This window comes from Cynocephalus volans, chromosome 16 (genome assembly GCF_027409185.1).
Source record: "Cynocephalus volans isolate mCynVol1 chromosome 16, mCynVol1.pri, whole genome shotgun sequence".
Lineage (NCBI taxonomy): Eukaryota > Metazoa > Chordata > Mammalia > Dermoptera > Cynocephalidae > Cynocephalus > Cynocephalus volans.
This window is the reverse complement of record NC_084475.1, coordinates 10,309,192-10,327,426: the sequence shown is the minus strand read 5'-3', so window position 1 is coordinate 10,327,426 and position 18,235 is coordinate 10,309,192. Positions and strand designations below refer to the sequence as shown.

Below are 18,235 nucleotides of genomic sequence, written 5' to 3'. Positions count from 1 at the left end.
CACATGAGACACTAAAAAAATAAGGCAGACCGTAATTTCATTGACATGCTAGAGGAAAGCTATATGCAAAAGGTAGAATCTTTAAAACAATGGGTAAGTTAAGATAAATGATTGACAAGTGTAGCCAACCCAAGAAGGAAGAATAATCTGAGCAACAGGACAAAATTGAGATAAATGCCCTCTTCCTGTACATTTGAGAAGGCAGCTGGGACAAACTTGAAGGCTTGTGTTTGGGGATAATGGAAGATGAAATTTAAGCTACATATTGGAAGGCCTTGAAATAGGGAAGCATAGAGAAGGTTTTGCAAATTGCATAATGGGAAACCAAGGCACAGGGGTATCTTGAACACCTGGCCTACTGCACACAATACAAATCAAGCTCAGTTTAGTGTTGATGGTAGAATAGAAAAGTACCCAGATGACAGCCATGTTTTAGGAAATCAAGGGACAGCAGTAATGTGGGGTGGCACAAGGGAGAGGTACAAGAATCAGCAGGAATCACTGGTGAGAGGATGAAGGGGAAGAACTAGGTCAGCAGTCGTGAGAAAAGAATGATTCTGACACAGATTCCCAAGAAGTGACAGTGCTCAGTAATTGGGAAGACATTGTATGGCAATTAGATGTCCTGGATTTTCGGGAACTCATCCCTGATTCCAAATATTCTGACCCATTGTTCTCGCAAAGACTTCAGAATTCCGAAACAGATGTCAGAATTACAGTTCCTAGATTCCTTTCCTCGTGCAAGCCCCACCTCAAAATCCTTTGCCAGAGGGTGCGTACTATTTGATTATTTGAAGGAAAAAAAAAGAGTCACCACTGACAAGGAAAATTAAACTTAGGCCAAAAGCAAAGATGATGTAAGAGTAGCATCATTTGACTCCATGAGTATGAGAATGTTTGAAAGGCAGATGGAATAGAGCAGAAGAATGAAAATGAGGTTGTGCTTAGAGCTCTCTGTTCTATTTAAATAATTAATAGCGGTACATAGACAATTCATTAGTTTTGCTGCAAGTTTTTCAAGTGGAAACCTGCCATTATTACACTGTTTTGATTTTAGAATTTCTCCAAGAAGCAGTGATGTTTTTCCAAACCCAGAAGAGCCCGATGCGGAGGACGAAGATGTCCAAATGGAAAGAGCAAGAACAGCAGCTGCCGTGACTGTCCCAGACATGAATGAGGTGGCACTTATAAAAATGTCCTTCATCAAAGAAGTTTGTCTGTCAGATAAAGTGGGCAACTCTCCAGTCCTAATTTTAGAAAAACAGTGAGATCCTTTCATCCTTATATATGTAATGCATTATTTGATTTCAGTGAGTGTGCAATGCCCACAAAACTAAGAAAGCAAAGGAAACACACATACACAAACACACACACACAGATATTAACTTGTTAATTTATTTTTCATAGTCATAGTTTTATCAATACAGCTAAACATTACAAAACCTAAGTAACATTTGTTGAGTTTTCTAACACAAGGAACACTGCAAGCAATTCTGAGGGTGTGTGTGTGTGTTTGTGTGCATGTGTGTGTATGCAATTGTGTCTTCATAAATCCATTGGTTTAGTGAATCTGCCTATTCCTGTTCTCTGAAGAAAGGCAGGCATAAATTACATGATACAGTGCAAGTACCCTTTCCCTGCAGGAATACAGACTGGGAGAGAGTTCACTTGCAAATGGCAGTTTCTTGGGGAAGGACTGATCTGATTCATGATTTTGTGTAGGGAAAGGTTTGTTGAGAAGGTGTGCGGAGCCCTCCTCCAACTCAAGGTGAGAACAAAGTCCCCTTGTTATTTCCCTGTCATTGCAGAAACCGGTCATCATTGCCAGCTGTCTACGGAAGGAATATGCAGGCAAAAAGAAAAACTGTTTTTCCAAAAGGAAGAAAAAAATTGCCACAAGAAATGTCTCTTTCTGTGTTAAAAAAGGTGAGAAACAGTAGATCTTCAGCAGAGTGATCTTGACCTCTGGACATCGGGCTTTTCCAAAGGAATATTGAATCTGGGGCCATCTGCTGATAAACATGAAACTAATCTATGAGCAGGAGAAGGCTGCTAACTTCCTGCTTAAAAGCCTCAGTTATCATTATAACACAATTTTTTCTTCGTAAGAAGACAGTTATGTCTGTTCTGCTGAAACAAAAAAAACAAAAAAACCAAACAACACCATCAACAATAACAAAAGAGACAATCTTTCTGTTGAGAAGGGCGATATAGATTTTTAAGTAACAATTAATTTCATGACAGAGAATGCTACACGCAAGAGAGCCCCCTGAGACAGTTATTCGTTCTTCATTCATAACAATTAGCACATTTTGTCCAAGTGTCAGTGGAGTGCAGCAGGCTTTGGAATCAAATTTGTTTCAGATTCCAGCTCAGCCTTTTACTGGCTGCATGACTTTGAGCAAGTAATTTGTTTTCTTTAAGTCTCAGCTTCCTCACCTTTAAAATGAAGCGAGTCATAACTCTCAGGTTTGTGTGGGTGTGTGCAGAATAAGTGAAATAATATGTGGCACATTTCACATAGTGATTGACATGGAATGAATCCTCAAGGGGTATTTGCTTTTGTCCTTGTTGTAATTATTTGTATATTTTTGAGCATATGTATTTCTTTCAGGTGAAGTTATAGGGCTGTTAGGACACAACGGAGCTGGTAAAAGTACAACTATTAAGATGATAACTGGAGACACAAAACCGACTGCAGGGCAGGTCAGTAAAACACACAGGTCATTAATGCAGCCTAAATATTTTACAGTGAATATTGATGGTAATCTTAAAAATATATTGATGATCCTTAACCACCTAGTGTGATTTATGCATTGAATGAAAAGGATTAATTCAAAATGCCTCTTCTTAGTTCCCCAAATAGTCAATTGTTGAAAGGGTTACATATTATCTATACTATGCCATTTATTAAGCGAGAAATAGAGATTAAAAGGAAATATATATTTCTTATGGTAAGAGATCTTTGCTTTGTTCACTTACGTATCTCAAGAACTTGCTGAATTGAATTGCCTCATCTGGCATCACACTAGAAACTGGTGTCAGAAAGATGTCATGTCCTGCTTCTGTGGTTGCTCAGTCATGAATCTTCATATTTAGTAACTGTTCTCTACCTGTATGTTGTAATTGAAGATTTTATGCTACTAGTGTAACAAGAGTCCATTAGCCAGCAAAACTTCATAGGTCTTTACAGAGACCATATGCAACAGAAATTTCTTATAATCATTAAAACATATCCTGGCACAATCGATGTAATACTGTGACCAATAACAGCAGATAAGCAGATAAGTTGAGCAGCAGCAGGTTTTATTGTAGATCCACCGAAGTTCCTGAAGCACAACAGCGATGCTGGGCTACTGGTAAAGGATCCAGGATTTACTAAGACAATAGAGATCATGGGTTAAAAAAAATAACTGTCTAAATTCCGAAGCAAAAACTGAGTAATATGTGAATACCACATGGTGCTATGTCTGTCCCAAGTTAGGTAAAATAATGGACAGAGGCCAAAGGACTACAACCCTGAAGGGAAAAATCACTACTGACATTTGATGTCGGGTTAAGGTCAGAGGGAGAGCTCATGAAGGAAGGTCACACAGTGGTGGTGATTGCTGTAGAGGTTTCCTAAGTTGTCTTTCCATTTCCACCCTTGCCTCAAACAGCTGCCAGAGCAGTCCTTTAACAAATGCAAATGAGGTCATGTCACTTTCCTGCTTAGAGCCTCTCACTTAGAATTGATCCAAAATCTTTACCATGGCTGTGAAAAGCTCTGCTGACCACCTTTCCCTCTATGCCTTGCTCACACTGGCCTTCAGTCACCCTCTTTCTTGCTGTCGCATCTTTGGGTTGGATCTTCCTGTGGCTAGAGATCCCCTCCCCCAGCTCTTCATGTGCTTTGTTATCTCCTTCTCATTACTTTAAAAGACACCTCCACAAGTTAAAATTTTTTTTTTTAAAGTTTACTTTAAAAAATAAAATAAGTAAATGTTACCTCCGCAAAAAGTCTTTTCCTGGCTACATTATTAGCTAAATCATACCCTTCCTATTATTTGTTAGCACAACTACTTCCTTGAAAGCCTTCAGCAGGGGTTATAATTAATTCACTTATGTGTTTACTTGTTTATTTTCTGTTTCTCCACCCAGAATAAAAGCTGCATGTGGCAAGGTTAACTAGTTCTCTCTTCTGTGTTGGGAAGAGACAATACTCATATAGCAGCAAGGTCAAGGGCTTGGATTCTGAGGGTAGATTCCAGTTTCAAGTCTCAGGTTTATCTGTGTGACCTTGTACAAGTTTCTTAATCCATGCATGTATTAGCTTTCCCATATGTAAAACAGGGATGATAAAACACCTAACCCATTATTTTGTAAAAATAATGCAGTTCAAAATACATGAAATGCTTAGATTTGGGCACATAGTAAGAACTGAGTACACATTAGCTGTTACTGTATAGTACGGTGTCTGGCTCATAAAAATAATAAAATGCTATCATGAATTTATTGTTTCCTATGTGCCAAGCATAATGCTAGAGTCTTTTCATTTATTACTTAGTTCAGGATTTCTCAACCTTGGCACTAATGACATTTTGGACTTGATCATTTTTGCTGTGGGGGGCTGCCCTGTGTACTGTAGAATGTTTGGCTGTATCCGTGGCCTCCACCCACTAGATGCCAGTAGCACCCTTCCCAGCAACGCAAACACACACAACTTGTCACAATCGAATATGTCTCCAGACATTGCTAAATGTCCCGAGAAGAGGATTGCCTCTGACTGAGAACCATTGTCTTTATGTGAGATATATCCTATAATTATAACTATCTTAATGTTGGAGAAATAGAATCCCTTGAATGTTTGGATCGATGAATGTGAAGTCAAGCAATGGACCACCAAATAAGCAACCTTGAATTCAGCCATGGCGATGGAATTTGTAATAAAGTCTAAACTATCACAGAGGAATGTAACCATGTGGAATATCTGCCTTCTAAATTATTGAGTTTTTATCATCTTTTTCCTAGAGTTAAGTGACTCATTTCCTTATGTACATATAGCACCTGTGTGTGTCAAGAGGACATCACTGAAATATACACTCACACACATACACACACACACAAAATTTTGGATAGAATCTGAGAATGAACTTATTTTGTGTAGGTGATTCTGAAAGGGAGCAGCGGAGGGGACAGCCTGGGGTTCCTGGGATACTGTCCTCAAGAGAACGCGCTGTGGCCCAACCTGACAGTGAGGGAACACCTGGAGGTCTATGCTGCCGTGAAAGGGCTGAGGAAAGCAGACGCCAAGGTCGCCATCACACGGTACAGGGGGTGCCACGTCCATTCTCTACCGAGGGGATGTGATAGTAAGCATGTTCACACAGAGTTACAGAAAGAAGGTTCAAACCAATGACCCCGTACCTGGAGGAGAAGACTTGGAGACCTCAGTTCAGTGTTGCTGTTTTCTCTCACTTTAAACCTGGAGAGAAAATGTTTGTTGATTATTCTTCATATGGAAAGAAGTCATTGCAAACAGGAGTTTGACTAGCATGAAAGGCTCGTAAAGTGTCCTACCTAGGTGGTTTCCGTGGCGTGACCCCTCTGACTACCCTTGCTTCTTCTGCTGTAGTGTTTATTCTGATCTGCTTATTCTCCCACATCCATGCACCACTGCTCAGGGGCGATGTTTTGTCTTTCTTTTTATTAATTCATTATTTATTTTATTAGACATACATGTGGGGTACAACGGGAGGGGTGATGTGGATGGACTCATTCTGTTTCCTTCAGGTTAGTGGATGTGCTCAAGCTGCAGGAGCAGCTGAAGGCTCCTGTGAAGACGCTGGCAGAGGGAGTAAAGAGAAAGGTAGGGGCAGGGCTCGGTGTCCCTCGGTGCACCCCACAGATGGGTGCTGGACAGTCTGTTCTTCTCGTTCCAGCTGTGCTTCGTGCTGAGCATCCTGGGGAGCCCGTCCGTGGTTCTTCTGGATGAGCCGTCAACAGGGATGGACCCCGAGGGGCAGCAGCAGATGTGGTGAGGAGATATCATGAGTGATCTCTGTGTGAATTTATTGATCCCGTGACAACTGACCTTCAAAATCATCATTTACTTAGAAAGTGGAAGACGCCCATGTTATCAGAAAAAACTAAATTAAGGGGGAAATGACCTGATTTCATTTCATAACTAGTTTTTATTTAAGAGAAAAGGATATAGTCTCTCAACCTAGTATCCACTGTAAGAACTTTATTTTCTTAAATTTTCTGGGGATGCATAGAACATTTTTATACTCAATCAACCTATCATTAAGCTTTATTTAAATCTTTCTGCAATGTCACCTGATACACAATTCTTTTGGAGGAAAGAAGAAACATTCATTCCAATTCAATATAGTTTTTAATTATTTTAGAAAATTTTTGAAATCTGTCATTTTGTGTTTTTAGGGTATATATGTCATGATTATCACGGGTTTCAGTAAGTTCTTCTCGCTTTCTGTCTTTCTTCCCACCACCTTTTCGTAAATATTTCTGACATTAGCATTTTTCTAAACAACCTTTTATGTGCTATCATTCTCTATATTCAGCCCAAGCCATGTTGTGAATTATAAACTCTACCCAGCAGTTTGGTAACCTATCCCTGTCATCTCTATGAAAATCCTCTTTGTCTAATCTGAGTTCACTACTTGTCTCATATTGTGTCAATAGAAACTTCTTTTCAAGAATTCCACGGTACCTTGAGCATTCCCTTTAGTTGGCATTTTCCTTTGACCTCACTTTAGGCAGGTGATCCGGGCCACCTTTAGAAACACAGAGAGCGGTGCCCTCCTGACCACACATTACATGGCAGAGGCTGAGGCCGTGTGTGACAGAGTGGCCATCATGGTGTCCGGAAGGCTGAGGTGAGTGCCCATCCATGCCCACACTCGACCCCCAGGTTGTCTGTTCTAAATGAAGGACCAAGCCGTCCACCACAAAGAGCTGGAGAACAGCTCCCAGCTCTATGTGACCCTGCCCCTGGCCTCCGAGGCTATCACTAGTGACACAGGCCTCCCTTTTCTTGCTCAACTTCATCGTCCTACCTCCAGATGTATCGGATCCATCCAACATCTGAAAAGCAAATTTGGCAAAGATTACCTGCTGGAGATGAAGGTGAAGACCCCCACCCAGATGGAGCCCCTCCATGGAGAGATTCTGAGACTTTTCCCCCAGGCTGCTCGGCAGGAAAGGTAAACACAGGGTTGTTTTGTTTTATGTTGGTCTTGGGTTTGTTTTTCTATTGCAGTCATGAGAAATAACTCTCTGGTAATTGGGAGTACTTTAACTGTTAGAGAAAGGCACCATTCCAGGGACTACCACAGAAGGGAGATAAAAGAACCAAGTGCTTATTTGGAGACTGATGCTTGCAAGGGAAGTAGCAGTCATGGGGGCTCTGTAATGAATCAGGTACTGATGTATGTGTTACCGAACCTAGCTGCCTGCCCCAGACAAAAACCAACAACCCAAAAGTTAAATAGTTGGTGGAATAGGAAGTTAGCTTTATTCAGGTGACCTGAGGGAACACTAGGCTAAGCTATCTCTCTGGTAAACCTGAAAAAGAATGGCCAGACTGGAACCCTCTCAAAGATTCAGATTTACTGAGCGGTTTTTAAAAGGGGGGTTGAGGGAATGGAACAGGGGAAATGAAAAGCAAGAGGGAGGGGGACGTGTAAGGGGCCAGGTACAAATTCTCGCCTCTGGCTTCTGTTCTTGTCCTTGACTTATCTTAGGGTCCTGCTGGATTTCGATTTGCTTCAGGGTGGAATCAGCATAGCTTTACTGATGTCTTCCTTAGTTTCTCAGGGTCTGGGTAGAACATTTCTCATGGCAAGTCCGCAACTCCAGGCTGAACGGAAAACAACTTTACATTTATGTAAATAATGTCATCTTGCCCCGTAACCAAAGTTCGAAATATCAAATAAGTGTGAGAAAAGAGGGAACTCAGAGAAATGCATGCTAAGAAAAAAACTGTGTCCCTTTTCTGTTTTGGTTTTCTAAAGCCCATGCCATTTCAGGTCCCAACATGGCTTCAGTCCTGCTCACTCCAACATATGTATGTTCTTAGGTCATCTCCGTGGTCCTTTCTAGAGGGGAAAACATCCCTCATTAAAGGAGATCACCTGTATACAGCCCATGCTGCAAAACACCATCAGTCAAAGCTCTGTGAATGGTGTGTCTTAGCATTTGTACTATTATCAGTAACAGTGTTTGAGGCTCAGAGTGGCGGAGACAGGAATTGAAACTATTGAGGGGATAATTGGGTGGGGGACACAGAGTTTAATCACAATTTGTAGTAATGGACATGCTGCCAGTATGGATCTGGCCATCACATTTTAGGCACGAGTGGTGACAATTTGCTTTGTACTCCCTTAATATGCATAACCAATAAAGACAAAACATTTTTAAAATAATAAATAAATAAATAAAGAGCTTAAATGTTATTCTTTTTTCATTAAGCAGAATAAGCAATCTTGCTTCTTCCCTTCTTAAGGCGTAGGCTCTGTGGATTTCCTCCCCTTTGTCTCCCAATCCTTCCATTAGTAAATTGACTTCTTGTTGATTTAAGAACATTTACACTATGGCTGTCTCCAACACCATACAGACACGTGTATTTAAACAAATTGTTGACGAGATTATTTCTCCTCTTTAGATATGAACCTATCAGGGGATGTGACCTTGAAAGCTGGATTTCAGCCCCACTTTCTTCTCTTTGCAGGTACTCTTCCCTGATGGTCTATAAGTTGCCTGTAGAGGATGTGCGACCTTTATCCCAGGCTTTCTTCAAATTAGAGATAGGTAAGAGTGACTGTTTAAAGACAAGACTCTGGGAGACAGATAAATTCAAACCTTACATAAAAGCAGTATTAAAAAAAAATGCATGAACATAATAGCATTATAATATTATATCGTAAGTAATTACTAAAATGTTGAATCCAGTGATTCTCAACAAGGGGTGATTTGGCAATGTCTGGGTGTATTTTAGGTTCTCATACTTGGGATTGGGGTGGTGGGTGCAACTGGCATCTAGTGAGTGAAGGCCAGGCAGGATATTAAACATCCTACAATGCACAGGTGACCCCCCAAGAAAGAATGATCTGACCAAAACAACATTAGCGCTGAGGTTGAGAAACCCTGCCCTAAATGAACGGGGCTCTGGAGGAAAGAGACCATTGACATTCAAGGCTAGAGAATCCACAGCTTCATACAAACAGAAAAACATAAATTTGTTTTTGTCTTTCTGTGTTCTTTAATAGCATTAGATGCTGATAAGGCAGTTCTCTCTGTTTGGGTAGACTGATCCATGACTCTTTCTTAGGCCCTTGGATTTTCGCCTTTGCATACTAAACTGATCTATGCCAGGCTTGCCTGTCACGTCAGTGTACGAAACTGATGAGTTAGTGTACAAAACCCCATGCCTCTTCCCGAGCTGTGCTCTCTGGCTTCTCACCTGCCTTCATTAGAGGCCCCAGACATCCTTGCTTTTAAAGAGTTTCTTCTCCTTGAGACAGGGTTAGGATCCACAAGATAGGTTTTCTTTCACTTTCTCACCCTGCTGGTCACCCTTGCTCTGTGGTCTACATGGCCACACTGACCATTTTGGCCTAGTGGCCAGTTTTGAATCATTCCAGTGGGAAGGATTCCCACAGTGGGCTCTGATCCACAGGTAGCATTTTATAACTTATTAGAAGCAGAGAGGTTGATGTTCAAGGAAAGCTGCCTCTGTAGAATACAATAAAGCCTTTTCTTACAAGCTTTCTAATGTTTCTGCTTTCAAAAATGTTCCTTCCCACCTTGAATTCTTTTTGCTGTGCTTAAATTGCTAACACTGAGGTTCTCATTTAGGGGGAGGGAAACAACTTTTTGTCAGTTTCCATCCCTATTACATGAAGATGACACAAAGTATAAAATAAGTAAACTGGCATTTTTTTCCTCCAAATGTTGTTACGTTCTCAGGTGCAACACATTTACTGCATGAGCTGAGCTCAGTATCCTGCAAGCAAAACGCATGCCCCGTGACAATTCCTTTGTCTTGCTACATAGATCCATTCTTCCACACCAACAGATCACTTCTGGGTAATGCAAACCTCAGCAAAACTCTAGCCACACATGTCCCTTCCAGGTCAGACTTACTTTGAATTTGGAGACGTGCAGCTAGGAAGGTGGAATGGTCAATTTTATCTCTCTTACTCTGTTCCCTCCTGGCCTCATAAGCTGATGTTTGGGGCCTCTCTGGAGTGGAATGTAAAGGGGAGGGTGAAGAGGTAATATGGCTGCAAAGCTTGATTTGATAGTCAGAGCTGAAACATGGCATCAGGGCCTCCTGTGTAGAAATGAGCTATTGCTGGCCCTTTTATTCATGGGTTGCTTTAAAATATGTTCCTTGAAGACTCCCTTTCCCTTGCCATCTGTAACCTCTGACTACAGCTCCATGAGGTGGGGCAGGAGTAATGTCTCTATCTCTGGACCTCCTGTGACCCCTCTGCAGTCCCTAGGTGTCCTTGAAATCTGTGTACCCTTCCAGGTGATCCCCTCAAGGTACCTCCCCTTAGAAATCCATGAGAAACACACAAGCATCTTTGCTTCTCTGAACTCTAAAAGTGCAGGGCAATCAGCTATCCACAGTATTCCTCCTTGACATCTTTCCAGACATGAGTCAGGGACCAGACTACATGTCCAAAACTTGTGGGCCAACCCCACCATGTCTCTTGTCTACAGAGAGAAGAAAGAAAGACCCACAGAAGTCTGATAACTGTCCCAAAGGAGTCTTTCCTTTCCATTCATTTTTTTTTCTCTTGTGTACCTACACATTTGGGATCTCTGTCATAGTCCAAATTGATATCAGATGGTAAACTCAAAATAGGATAATTCGAGGAAATTTTGCTTATCAAGGGATTATTTGCAAAGGTACAAGGAACAGTGCAATTATCCAAGGCTAGAAAAAGCAGAACTGTTACTTCTCTTAGGTCCAAAGAGACTAAGAGAGAAAGCAGTGACTGGAACCGGGGAGTAGAGTCATGTAGAATTTACTCCTTGAGAGAAGCGGTGATCTTCAATCATGGACACACTTGGTGTTAGGGAGGGAGTGAAAGAATAAATGCCTAACATCCTTCCCCCCGGCCCCTGCCAACTGCCCCATCCCTCCCACTGGGCTTGCCAATGATGGAACCCCTCAGGACACATCACTTATCAGCTGCTGGGGTAGAGAGTGGGGTATAGAAGAATGAAGGCAGATGTACAGGGGCATGTGGAAGTTTTCCAGCACAGGGCTACTGCCTTTTAGCTTATCCTACATAGGTTTCTGGAACCTCGTATGTTGTTTTCCAGTCTTGTGGTGCCTCTGCCAAAACCCTTAAAAATTGAGACAGCATTTCCATCCTGTTATATGAATATATGGTATATTTACTTTCCCATATTTAGTACAAGAATATTTATTACCTTATCATTTATATTTAAGATCTGCTTGCATGTATTTTGGGGCATGATTTAGTAAAAAAAAAAAAAAAAATCCTTGAATAAAAAAATATAGAATTCCTAAAATATGTTCATTCTTATGCAGTTAAACAGAGCTTCAACCTGGAGGAATACAGCCTCTCACAATCCACCCTAGAGCAGGTGGGTCATTTTTAATAATTCTATATCATCCACAGAATATAAATGTTTAATATGTGCATACTCTTTGCACTAACTTAGAGCTATAGGAGGCAGTGTGACATCCCTTTTCCTCTAATTTTTTTCTTTCATTACAGGTTTTCCTTGAGCTCTCCAAGGAGCAAGAGCTGGATGATTTTGATGAGGAACTTGATTCCTCAGTGAAATGGAAGCTTCTTCCTCAGGAAGAGCCTTAAAGCTCCAAATGCCTTGTGTTTCTCGTTAAGCTTGTAACCTCTTATAGCATTAACATAACTTATCTCAGATACAGGACAAAATACTTTTGAAACTCATGTCATAGTTTTTCTCAATATTTCTCATAGTGAGACCAGCTGGTAAAGTCAGTGAGAACGGTGATGGGGCATTTGGAGATTGCTCCATCCAGAGCAAGCAAACCCCACGTTTCGTACAGTATTAAGTTTTAAAATGCATTTATTATAGAATTCTTTACATTACTAGAATGATACAGAGATGTTCTACTTTTCTTTCTCTGAACTTCAAAATATTGAAAATTTTTCTATCTTTTTGAGCAGGTAAAGTATAAATTAAGACATAATGTTGATTCTAGGGGAAAGGAAGCCCATTGATTACACAGCAGCACAGTATTTGGTTTTTTGTAGTTCACTTTTTTAAAAACCTGTTCTTAATTCACTGATTTTCCTTTTCTATCATTTTTCAGACTTTAGATTGCAAAGTCTATGTTTGTTTGTTGTAACCAGAAAGGCAATTGGAAACCTATTAAAACAAATAATGACAGTAAGAATTTGAATGATTGAATTGATGGACATTTAAAAATATATATTTTACATACAAGTTTGAAAGATGTTTTCTGATTTTATATGTGTTCTTATGACTCAAGGTTCTACTCTTATGCAAATCATTAAAACTTCGTAGGTCTGTATTTCACGTATCTATATGTGTTATGACTTATCCAACTGGCGACCCTATAAACACCTTACAATCAACACAATATACCTGTACACTCTTATTTAGGTGAGTTTTTGCTGTTGTTACAACTATTACTGTTGCTAGCTAGTCAAACAGTTGAAGAAAGTTGTGTGAAAGACCTTACTTTGATTCTAGTTGTTTCTTGTATCCTCCTAGTTTATGAAAATATAACACTGTCATCCACCTATGAGAATACTCATACCAGCTTGGGCAAAGGACCCCAGATTTCTTATTTTATAAAAGGAGATATTAATACTGGTTTTACTGATTCAGTTGACTTTTATGAGTCACAAATGAGTTGATACAAGTTGATACACATTGAAAACTGTAGTTCACTTTACTCGTATTAGTAGTCGAGTAAGTGTTCCTTATAATGAGCCAAATTGCCAAAGACTGTGCCATTGTTATTGCATATAAGGCTTCCCCCTTAAATAAGACGTGCTTTTCAATGACTTGGTTCAACTGCATTAATGACACTCTGTTAGACTCAGGACTTCAGTGAAGGCCTTTTCATTTAGAAAGTGTCAGCGTGGTGTGTTCTGGGAGCTGACCAAGAGATGCTTCAGTCATTTTAGCATCCTGAGAGTATGTTCCCAGAACTAAAAAATGAAGAAAAGCAATGATAATAATATCAGTGAGAGGTTGTCAGGTAGAGGATTTATATCTAACAGTCCTACAAAAGGAACTAAAACAATAAACATGGGCCATGCAGATTTTTGAATCTACAATAATTGCAAAAGCATAGTGTGATAGTATCAGTATCATCTTTGTAAAAAGAATATGAATATATATTACCTGCCAGATACTGTACATATATTGATTGTTTTATGCAGGCCTCATAATAACATTGTAACTAATTACTTTTATTTATCTTTGGCACTGTGGGAGGCAGGATTTCTCATGTGGCCCACTGGAGACGTCCCTCCCTAATCTCTGGACCCTGAGAATGTGATGTGCTGTCACTCTATTGTCTTTGTTATGTTGCATGACACATTTAACACTAAGATAGGGAGATGATTGGCCTGGGTCTGATCTAATCACCTGATCTCTTAACTGCAGAAAGCTTTCTCTGGCTGGTGGTGAAGGAAGTCATAGAGATTTTGAGCACCAGGAGAATTTGATGCTCTGTGTCAATCTTGAAAATGAAGGGGGCATGGGAAAAATAATGGGGGATCCTCTATTGCAGTAGCTGAAAGGGACCAAACAAAAGGAAAAAAACTGAACTGTCACAAAAAGCTTTGTGGTGTCAAGCTACTGAGATGATGGAGATTTGGGAGTTTGTTACAACAGATAAGACTACATTGACTAATACTGAAAAAAAAAAATTTGAGCAAAAACCTGGAGTAAGTGTTTTTCACACAGGGCACTGATTTAATTGCCAAAGATCTTTGAACTGCCCCATGCTGCCCACTCCCAATCCTTGTCTAGAGCAGAACCTTCAAGGGTGACCCTCCCACTGTCTTCCTACATGCCCGTCTGTGTTGACTCTCTGGCTAGTATCAGCATTCCTGTCTGTCTTCACCACCATCTTTAAAGTGTATAGCCAAACAATAGTAATTTGCTTGTTACTGGTGCTATAATGGTGCTTTTTTTTTTTCTTGTTTTGATTTATTGAGTTAGATACATGGCAGTTTCAAAGCAAAAGAGTTAAAATCCTGAGTGAATATTGCTACCTTGAAATGAAACTCTTATTGTAGGTTGGTGAAAATATTCTAACATCTCCTCAAAACCCCTTTTTGGGTACAATCCAGGCCAAGACACTATGCCTTTGGATGAGTTCACCCTCCCTCATATAGTAAAAAATTAGGAAGGAATGTCCTAATTTAGATATACAGTTATATTGAGTTCATGTCTGGAGTATTTGAGGTAGAAGGTAAGAATAACTTATTCTGATGGCTTAATAAATGAAAATATTGCAATGATTATGAAAAAAAATTTTTAATGATACTAGATTTATTTATTCTTATGTAAGATCTAAGTTTCTCAGCAATGGCATGATTGTCATTTTGTGCACCAGATAATTCCTTGTTGGGGTGGTGGGGGGAGGCCATCCTGTGTATTGTATTATAAAATATTTAGTGGCATCTCTGGCCTCTCCCTCCTAGATGCCAGTAGCACTCCTCATCTGAGTGTGACAACCCAAAATATCTTCAGACATTTCCAAAATCACCCCCATTGCATTAGATGTATGTGTCCTCTAAACCAACTGCTTGGTAATTTTATCATCTTGTAGCAAAGTAAAAAAATGAGGAATTTATGACAGTGGATCCCCTTCAATTAAGGGTTTAGTTTCTTGCACTTGACACACTGGGCCAACCTACAAAATTATTCTTTTAAAACAAATCTAGAAAATTAGCCATGTAAATGGTCAATAATCTATAAAAAAAATACGTGTAGACATTGGAATAACTTTTAGTTGATGTTCGTATCCCTTTGAATATTTTCAAGAGATCACGAGCCTCAGCAATGTGATGCACAATAGTCTGCAGATTATTTCTGTGATGGAAAATAAAGACCTGAACACACCATGGTATCTGCTGAATCACCAAAGCCTCTATCAAAGAACGTGCGGCAAAGACTGAAATGAAAACAAAATGAAATCTCTCTTTATGGGGTGGCGTGCTACCAGTTAGCCAAGGAAAGGCCATTTCTTTGGGTGTCTTGATAGTAAAAGTCAGTGTCTAGACAAATATATCAGGTTACATGGAAAAAAGATCTTTCTTCATCACTGACTCCTCATCTGAAGCTTGAGAGTGCATTTTAACCAGCAATACAAAATAATCTTAGAATTCTGAGCAGAAAAGGACCTCAGAGATCCTACTGTCGTTTGTTTATTTTGCAAATGTTGAACTTGACAGATTCTATTACTTGGTCACAGAGAAGAGAGAGAATTTTATTTCAGGTCATGATTAATTTTTATAGACTTAATTTTTGAAAATGCACTGTAGAATGAAAACTCATTTTTAGTATTTCTAGTCATGCATAATGAAATATAAGATGGTGACTGTAGGCTGGATAATGGTTTACAGTTATCCTTTCACTAACAGATGTATAATTGAAATTTCTTCGGCCAAGAGAAAAGTCTCCTTTATGCTTGGTTTGGTTTTCCATTTTCTTCTGTATAGTTCCTTGCTGTTCTTGAACGACATTGCCCAGGGCTTTATTTAGGATGGTTAATATTGAGCAAATTTTTAAACCTGGGTCCTGAAGTTCTCCATTCTTCCATTCATGAGGCTGAGCAATGCTAGAGAAAATCACTTATCATGCTTGCCAAATGCAATAGAACGATGTGTACATGTATTTAATTTACGTCCCTCAATATGTTATAGAATTAATATCCTTGGGGTTTCAAGTCATGTACAAAAATTGCACAGATTAATGTTATAATGTTATTTTGGCTTAGAAAATATAGACTCTGAGTTCTTAAAAAAATTTCTCACATGTACATTTTTTTCAACCAGGATTTTGATTAAATTTGGCACCTATTATTCACATTTACAATCCTCTCAACACCTCAGAGAATAGGTATTTTATGTTGCTGTTCAGGAAATTGATATTCTTAAAGGTCAACTAAACATGTGGTAGGTTATGAACACTGAGTAATAAAACAAACAAACTATGACTTGAAGATATGTTCCATTTGCACCAACAAGAAGTTCTAGACCAGAGCAGGATTTTAAGAATATCCCTGGAGTTCCATGTGTCCCAAGACAAAATTGCTGCTCCCTATCTCTGCAATATAACCTTCTCCACTACTACAAGCTACCTAGGAGACAATTCTCTCAGCCACAGTAACTAATATTGATTAAACCCCTCCCACTAAACAAACTAAAAAACTTCTCAGAATTAATCATATTAAGTTCCTCTTTACCAACATCATCATCAAAAGTCCAAGATTCCCAGATCACCCATCATCACTGGAACTCTCATCCACATGTAGTCTTTTCACTCTTAGATCTGATTCAGTCTTCCTCTTCTTTCAACCCCACCTCCACATACCCTTCTGTCCAGTATAAGGAACAGAAACAGACTAGTACAGAAAATTGGTACCAGAGAAGTGGGGTGTTGTTTATAACAAATACTTGAAAATGTGGAAGTGACTTTGGAACTGGGTGTTTAGGAGAGGCTGAAAGAATTTGAAGAAGCTGGCTAGAAAAAGACTAGCTGCTGGTGAAAGTTAAGAAGACAAGAGAACCAGGGAAAGTTTGAAATGTTTTAGAGACTGGTTAAATGGTGGTGAATGGAATGCTTATGGAAATATGGACTGTAAAGACCATACTAAGGAGGTCTCAGATGTAAATGAGAAGGGACTTATTGGAAACTGGGGCAAAGATCAACCTTGCTATGCACTGGCAAGGAACTTGGCTTCATTGTGTCCATGTCCTAGGACTCTTGGAAGTTGGAACTTAAGGGTTGTGAACCAGAGTATTTGGTGGAAGAAATTTCTAAGCAGCAAAACATTCAGAAAGCTTCATGGCTACTTTTAACAGCCTATGCTGAGTTATAACAGCAAAGGCATGACATAAAGCCAGAATTTAAATGGGAAGCAGACCGTAAAGATTTGGAAAATTTGCAGCCTGTCCATGTGGTAGAGAAGAAGAGCATTTTCACAAGAAAAATACAATGGTGCTGAGAAAATTAGTTCAAAAGAAAGGGATCATCAAGAGAAGGGGAAAAGGGCCCCAAAGGCATTGCAGAAGCCTCTGGGGCCAACACTTCCATTACAGACCCAAAGGCCTAGGGAGACAAAATGGTCTTGGGGAACAGGCCTGAGGCACCCTTCCTGGGCTCGCTGCCCAGGGCCACCTTGGGATACTGCTTCCTGCACCTCTGCTGCTCCAGCCTTGGCCCCAGGCATGGCTGGACCCACAGCTTTGAAAGACACAAGCAGGAGGCTTTGGTGGTGTCCATGTGGTGTTAGGTCTGCAGACTCTCAGAATGCCAGAGCTATGAAGGCTTGGGAGCCTCCACCCCAATTTCAAAAGATGTATGGAAAAGTCTGAGGGCCCAGGAAGAGATCTGTCACAGGGGTGTAGTCAACATGTAGAGCCTTTGCTAGAGCAAAGCAGAGCGGAAGTGTGTGATCAGAGCTGCAGCAGAGAAACCCCATCAGTGCCATGCCTAGTTGAGCCATGGGAATGGGACCGCCATGGAGACTCCAGAATTGTAGACCTACCAGTGTGCAATCCCAATCTAGAAGAGCTGAAGTGTGGCCTGAGACCAGGAAAGCCATAGAAACAGAGTTACCTGAGGACTTGGGACCCACCCCTCCACACCAGCATACAGAGAACATCGAACATGGAGCCAAGATACATGATTCTACAGCTTTGAGATTTAATGCCTGTCCTACTGGGTTTCAGACTTGTTTGGGACCTGTTATCCCTTTCTTTTGGCCTATCTTTCCCTTTTTGAATGGGAATATATATCCTATTCTTGTCCCACCATTGTATCTTGGAAGTAGATATCTTGTTTTGAAATTCACAGATAGGACTTTGAACTTTGGACTTTTGAGTTGAAACAAGTTAAGACTTTGCAGATGGAATAAATGTATATGTATGTGAAAAGATCATGAGTTTAGAGGAGCCTGGGGCAGAATGCCTTGGATTGAGTGTCCCCCCAAAAC

The 18,235-nt window shown here is 40.1% G+C and overlaps 1 protein-coding gene across 1 annotated transcript in view; it reads left to right on the top strand.

Moving 5' to 3' along the window:
• ABCA9 (ATP binding cassette subfamily A member 9) overlaps positions 1 to 12,440 on the top strand; it is a 68,584-nt gene extending 56,144 nt beyond the window's left edge. Inside the window, exons 30-40 of the mRNA XM_063080284.1 lie at positions 1,058 to 1,178; positions 1,809 to 1,926; positions 2,615 to 2,706; positions 5,147 to 5,307; positions 5,773 to 5,848; positions 5,922 to 6,016; positions 6,759 to 6,878; positions 7,065 to 7,205; positions 8,732 to 8,811; positions 11,573 to 11,628; positions 11,763 to 12,440. Of these exons, the coding sequence (XP_062936354.1) occupies positions 1,058 to 1,178; positions 1,809 to 1,926; positions 2,615 to 2,706; positions 5,147 to 5,307; positions 5,773 to 5,848; positions 5,922 to 6,016; positions 6,759 to 6,878; positions 7,065 to 7,205; positions 8,732 to 8,811; positions 11,573 to 11,628; positions 11,763 to 11,861 (1,159 nt within the window). The 3' untranslated portion in view covers positions 11,862 to 12,440. The remainder of the gene's footprint in view (positions 1 to 1,057; positions 1,179 to 1,808; positions 1,927 to 2,614; positions 2,707 to 5,146; positions 5,308 to 5,772; positions 5,849 to 5,921; positions 6,017 to 6,758; positions 6,879 to 7,064; positions 7,206 to 8,731; positions 8,812 to 11,572; positions 11,629 to 11,762) is intronic.
• Positions 12,441 to 18,235: the final 5,795 nt, after the last annotated feature.